The sequence below is a fragment of the Mus pahari genome, chromosome 14 (assembly GCF_900095145.1).
Source record: "Mus pahari chromosome 14, PAHARI_EIJ_v1.1, whole genome shotgun sequence".
Taxonomy (NCBI): Eukaryota; Metazoa; Chordata; class Mammalia; order Rodentia; family Muridae; genus Mus; species Mus pahari.
Window position 1 is genome coordinate 63,390,576 of NC_034603.1, and position 6,918 is coordinate 63,397,493.

Below are 6,918 nucleotides of genomic sequence, written 5' to 3' on the forward strand. Positions count from 1 at the left end.
AAGAAGAAGGAAAAATGTGTCCAGACTGCCCATCGCACAGTAGCCCAGTTTCATGGTTCCACACAGTAGGACCAATGCTGGAGCCAGAGTCCAGCATATGTGCAGGAGTGGATATGCTGATGGATCTGATCACAGAACCGCCTGGTACTGCAGCCACTTAACTCCTTATTAGACTTACCTTGCTCACAGTTCTCCACTGTACCGTACTGAGCCAGCAGGCTATCTAGCACCTGGAGAGGTAGAAAAAAGGTGTCTGAGCATCCTGGGGCCTGAACACCCCTCACCCCAAAGCTCTGGGCACCAGCAGGAACTAGACGTTCTGATGGCCTGAAGCTCCATCCCTCAGGGCCCTACACGCTGCTGGCATCAACGGTGTCTGCAGGAATGCACTGGCTCTGGTCCCAGACCTTACTAACCTCACACCCAGGGGAGACTGGTTATTTCTACCAACTCAGTCGAGCAGAGTTCCGGGACCAGTCTCCACCAAACCTATGCATTAAGTTCTCCAAACACTTACTTCCCATCGGAGCTGAGGTGGAATATTTCGGATCTGTATTTTCCGGCTCCTGAAAAGAAAGGGCAAAACATGATTTAGACAATTCCAGATGCTTTGGGCCCATGACCTGGCAGTTTCTAATCCTCGTCCCAGCTTGTTAGTTCACCAAAACCATAGGATGGTGGCTTCCTCCCCAGAGCTAGAGACTGAATTCATGGTCTGGCACAAGCTAGGTCCCCAGCCCTAAAAATAGTAACCTAAACCTGGAGCGATTGCCTTTAATCCAAGCTCTTAAGAGGTAGAGACAGGCAGATCTCTGGCCAACCTGATCTCCATAGTTAATTACAGGTCAGCTGGAACAAGCAGTGAAACCTCATCTCAGGAAAAAACAAACAAACAAACAAACACAGACTAGCAACCCAGTAAGGATTCAGACTTTAGAGCAAATGAGGCTTCACCTTATAAACCCAAGCACTAACAGGACGTCAGAGAGGAGCTCAGAACCAGATGTGCTCACAGTTCCTGGTACAACAGCAGCAAAAGATCGTACATACTGTTTTGATGCTTGCTACAGTGATCCCACATACTTCTCTCTCCATCAAAATAAAGTCAAGAAACTGGAGAAAGGGTGCTTGGGGCTCTTATAGGACAGGAGTCCCGCTCCTAGGGCCCATGTGAGAGGCAGCTCACAACTGCTTGAACCCCAGCTCACCTCAAGCACCTGAGTCACTGGTTACATACCCACACGTACGTATTTAAAATAAAGCAAATCCAAAGTCAAGTAAGTCAGAAACTATTAATTAATCCAACACATCTTTAACTAGCACCTACTTCAAACTATACTTTGCTCTCGGGACTGGGGCACAGCAATGAACAAAAGTAGTGGAATGCCTGGCCCAGGCACTCACACCGTATTAAGGGAAACAATATAAGGGAACAATTGCATAAGATAATAGTACAGTGGTTAAGCCCTTGGCACAGCTAGGGATCTAAACCACTTATTAGCACATTAGAAGATTATTTAAGTTCTTTGAGACCTGGTCTCCCCCTTTGTACAACAGGGATAAAACCCATTCACAAGTGGAGGGCGGCATTAGATAGTATTTGTAAAGCTCTTAGGAAAGACTTGGAGTTAAGTCCTTAAAGTGTAACAATAGATGCATCTATGAATGGTTAAGGTTCTCCAGAGTGATCAACATACAGCGCAGCATCAGGACCACCTTTTTTCTCCCAGGTGACTATACTATACTTAACTCCATCCCAGCTTTCAAATGGCTCTGAAAAAAGTGATTTCCCTTGAGGAATGCAGGTTCAAGGCTAAGGCCCAGAGTGACCCAGAGAGTCTGCTCACCACCCAAATCAATACCTTAATCTTGGAGCTTAAGACATTTAGATTGACTTGATGAGTTAGTCAATTGTCATTTAGATCTCTGTGTATCTTTGATCCTGTACAAACCTTTAGTTCAAAGACAAGATCCAGGGTGTTGGAGAGATGGCTCAGCAGTTTAGAGTACTGGACACTCTTCTAGAGGAGCAGGATTTAATTGCCAGCAGGCCCAGGATGGATTACAACCTTCTATAATGAGGGGGATCAGATGCCCTCTTCTGGCCCCTACAGGCACTGCATGCACAAGGTGCACAAGCATACAGGAAGGCAAAATACTGGTGTACACAATGTGCAATAATGCTGAGTCACGTATGCTCAGTGGCCTACCAGAAGAGCTGGTATCAAGCTGTGGGGTGGGGCAAGCAAAAAGGAATGCAAGGTCCTAACAATGGATGTGTTGACCTTAGTTGCCCTAGGCAGTCCCTACCAAAGCAGAGTCTAGTGTAAAATAGAAGGGTCTCTGTGGTCCACTTTAGTCTGAAAGTAGTAGAGCAGTAGTGGCCTCAGCTCCTTTAGCTATGCCGTCCCTGACCCTAACCCAACCTCTTCCTCCTCAAACTCAGCACTCAAGAGGCAGGGGCAGGTGGATCTCAGAGTTTGAGGCCAGCCTGGTTTACACAATGAGTCCCAGGACAGCAAAGGTTATACAGAGAAATCCTATCTTGAAAAAGAAATAATAAAAAGCTAAAGGAAAGGTGGATCTGTTTGGAGGAAAACCTTTGTGGTTTGTGAGCTTGATCTAACAAAGTGAGAGTAGATACAGTGAGGATTGGAAATGGATTCAGCTGAGCCTGATGGTTTGAGCCATGATCCCAGGCTAAAGCAGGACCGATGCATGCTTAGGCCAGTCTGTAGAACAGTACCTGGTAGTAGGCCAGTCGGAAGGTGGCATTGCAGTGATAGAAAAGGGGGAGACAGACAGACATAACTCCACACACACAGCACTTGTCTGGCAGACACAAAGCCCTGAGCTCAAGTCCCAGCACTGCACAGATAGATAGATAAGCCCAGTGTCAAACCCCTGTAATCCCAGCACCCACAGTACTGGCAGGAGAACCACAAAGTCAACACCCAATCCAGTGCTCTGTGTCAGACACACACGGGAAGCCAACAAGCCCATTTCTGAGTCCTTAAGACCTCATTCCATCAGGTACCAGATCCAAGGACTGGTCAAAAGGCAGCTAGTAAGGGTTTCTCACAAAACACCTTTGCTAACCAAATAGATACACCAAGTATGTTCAGATGGTGAAGAATCTGGGAGAAAATCAACAGCGCCCTGGTTTAACAGGAGTAGCCCTGCCCTGAACATCTCCCCCCAGGAAGTCCTTTTGGATGGAGGGGAGATGAGGGCGGCCTGCCTAGGAAGAAACAAGACATAAAGCAACCCCAGAACAGGAGCCTGGTTTGAAACAGCCAATTAGTGCAATCCCAGGTCAAAGGCCAAAGCGCGCCTATCCAAACTCTGATTTGGGGCCTTCTATTCAGTACGGCAGGAGCAGGGTGGTAGCAGTGAAACCCAATCTCTGTGTTAATCCACATCCAGAAAGCAATGGCAGGCAGATTGGCCGGAATGTCTGGAATGTTCCAGGAGCGGGAGGGGGAGGAGGGCAGGTCTACCGACCAATGAAGGAAAGACAACCCAGCAGCCCTCCCTCACCCTCTAGGGCATACACACCCCATCCTGGGAACCCACTCTAGGCTCCACTCAGACTTCCTTCTCAGCAAAGCCCCCAGCCCTGATTAAAACCCAAGGGGATGGCCTGGAAGAGCTGAGACATCCGAGGACCTTTGTCTTCTAAGCCTGGCTTTCCATTGAGTGTGGTGCTACCTAATTCCTTTCAGGCCCAGACCGCACAGGGCAATGCTGGGACCTGTAACCTAAAGTCCCTTGCTTACGTAAAACCCCTTTGGATAACGTATTCATCCAACATATGAGAGGCCCAGAGTTGGCTGGGTTAGGCTGGTGTGCTGAGGGCTTACAGTGGCTCTAAATCTGTGGCTTACAACTCTTTGGGGATCCATAGAACTTCTTATCTACCCTTTCACAGGGGTCACCTAGAAGCATCGGAACAGATATTTACATTACTGTTCATAACTGTAGCAAAATTAGCTACGAAGTAGCAACAAAAATAATGTTGTGGTTGGGGGTCAGCACAACATGAGGACCTGTATTAAAGGGTCCCAGCGTGAGGAAGGCTGAGCTGACTTAGAGCTCCTGATGGGTGGGAGCACAACTCCCACCTCCCCGTGGTTTCTCCTGGTGGGAGCTAAGACAACAAGCCCCCGACAGTATTCTAAAGGAGACCTGAAGGTAGGGTGGAAGGGACTGTGGCAGTCATTGCAGAATCTAAATAAATGTGTTCAAATGACAGAGAAAGTCTTCCTTCCACTCCTCCACCTCGGCTACCGTGACCCTGCTCCAATAAACCTGGGTCTACCAAGGCCAGGCTGAGCAGTGGTTGTGTCCTCTAGGGAAAAGGGCACCACACCTAAGCACTTTCTTAGTGTCTTCAGACACTCCAGAAAAAGGAGTCAGATTTCGTTACGGATGGTTGTGAGCCACCATGTGGTTGCTGGGATTTGAACTCAGGACCTTTGGAAGAGCAGTCGGCGCTCTTAACCACTGAGCCATCTCACCAGCCCCTACTTACTTATAATAATAAATGAATCTTTGAACTGGAGTGAGCGGGATTGACCAGAGCGAGCAGAGGTCCTAAATTCAACACCCAACAACCACATGAAGGCTCACAACCATCTGTTCAGCTACAGTGTCCTCACACACATCAAAAGTTCCCTTAGAGCACAGTGGTAGCAACATTTTAGAATACAGTCAATCTGCAGAGGTTCCAGTCTTAAGCCTAAAAACTTTCACCTCCTTGGAAACAAGACTAAACTGGGAACTTCACATCAACCCCACCCCAAGGTCAAGCCTTGCCTCAGCCTGTGGCCGCGCTCAAATCAAGCCTTCGACTCTCTGAGGACCATCCCTCACGTGGGGGGCAGGAGGAGCAGCAGGACTAGATCATCTCAAGTGTCTGTGTCCACAGAGCTCAGCCAGTCTACCACAGGCAGCCTTCCTTAATAGAGGGGTTTCTTTACTTACTTTATGTATGCAAATACACCATCATTCTCTTCAGACACACCAGAAGAGGGTATCAGATCCTATTGTAGATGGTTGTGAGCCACCATGTGGTTGCTGGGAATTGAACTCAGGACCTCTGGAAGAACAGTCAGTGTTCTTAACTGCTGAGCCATCTTTCCAGCCCCAATAGAAGGATTTCTTGTAACACGAATGGTCTAAGTAACTGACTCTTAGCTTTTCTTTTTAGGAATATGGTAAGTGCTAAAAACACTCTCTGCCCAGGAAAACAAAAACAAAAACAAAAAAAACAATTTGTGCAGAATGTCAAGACGGACCCACCCATAAAGCCAAAGTTAAGACCCTAACACACATCCAGTGAAGTCCAAGTTTTCAGTAGCTTGTAGGTGTCTCTCTCAGTGCTCCCAGCAGGGAGCTGCTGCTGTAGTTCACCGACAGGGTACTCGCCTGAAGTGCTGATGAAGCCTTGTGGCCCATCACTCACCAAGTAGCACTTCCTAAGTTAAAATAAATGCCAGCAGCCCAGAGTCCAAATCCCAGGACCCACCTCGCGGCTCACATCTATCTGTAACTCTAGTTACTGGGCACCTAATGCTTTCTTCTGACTTTTGTGGGCATCAGGAATCCATGTGATACATATACATACATTCCTGTGGGCAAACACACACACATAAAGTCAACATTAAAAAAAAAAAGACCCAACAAGGCAGAAGGCCAGACCTGTTCCTCGAAGTTGTTCACTGACCTCTACACACACCTCCTTGTGTGTACAGTATATTATCACACTAAGAAACTGTTAAAGAAAATGCAAAAACTTGGCTTCCGTGACTTTCCTTGACATTAATGGAAAGAGCCCATCTAACTCCACAGACTATTTTGGTGGTTTCCACGTGCTGTAGTAGCCACTAACCAATCAGACTCCGAGGACCTCCAACATGACTAAGTGCAACTGAGAAATGAATCGTTATTTTACTTTAAGGGTTAATGTAATATATAATTCTTTATGTCATTGTTCCATGTTTTAAAATTATGCATTTATTTTTAATTGTGTATGTCCGAAGATGCCAGAGGAGGATGCTGGGTGCCCTGAAAGGGGGGGGGGGGTCAGTCATGAGTCACCTGCCACAGGGTGCTGCAAGAGCTGTGTGCAATTTTTGTTGTTGCTTTTGTTCTGAGACAGTCTCTCTGTGTGGCCCCAGCAGTACTTTAACTTTGTAGAGCAGGCTGGCCTTAAACTTAAAGATCTGCCTGCCCCTGACTCCCAAGTGCTGGGATTGAAGGTGTGTGTGGGCCACCACTGCCCGGCTGCAGTATACACTCTTATCTGAGTTGTCTCTCTATTCCTCACCTGTGCATTTTGTGGATTCTACATGTTAAGTTAGTACTAACTCTAATGAGTACTAACTTCTTAGACTTGTGTGTTTGAGAAGGGGGGAGGGAACGACACAGACATACACAGTGCTCAATTGTGGAGGTGAGAGGACAACTAACTGCCTAGAATTTATGGTTTCTGAAGAACTAGACTTAGGTCACCAGACTTGCTGGCAGCTGCCTTTTTATCCACTAAACCACCTCAAACATCTATATTTCTTTTTTGTAGGTTTTTTTGCAGTATAAAAAAATATACCAGATTCCTGACTTTAGTTATCTCCTCCAAAGCCAGAAAAAAAAAAATTATTTCTGTAATTGCAATATTGATTCCATGTTGGGATGAACTTTCTGATATATTTGGCAAAAAACTATCTAAGAGCTAGTTGTGGTAACTCACACTCAACAGCTGAGGGAGCGAATGCAGACCTGTAATCCTAGCACTGGTGAGCTGAGACTTGATGGTTTAAATTCCAGACTAGGCCTGGGCTACTTACTTACTTACCTCTGTGTTTAATGCCAAATTGGGGGTTGAGGGACTCACTGGGCTTAAAAAAAAAAAAAAAA

At 46.6% G+C, this 6,918-nt stretch overlaps 1 protein-coding gene across 1 annotated transcript in view; it reads right to left on the reverse strand.

The window, feature by feature from the left end:
* Igf2bp1 (insulin like growth factor 2 mRNA binding protein 1) overlaps positions 1-6,918 on the reverse strand; it is a 40,876-nt gene that overhangs the window by 15,643 nt on the left and 18,315 nt on the right. The window contains exons 3-4 of the mRNA XM_021212336.2: positions 518-566; positions 179-230 (exon numbers count right to left, since the gene is read on the reverse strand). Of these exons, the coding sequence (XP_021067995.2) occupies positions 179-230; positions 518-566 (101 nt within the window). The remainder of the gene's footprint in view (positions 1-178; positions 231-517; positions 567-6,918) is intronic.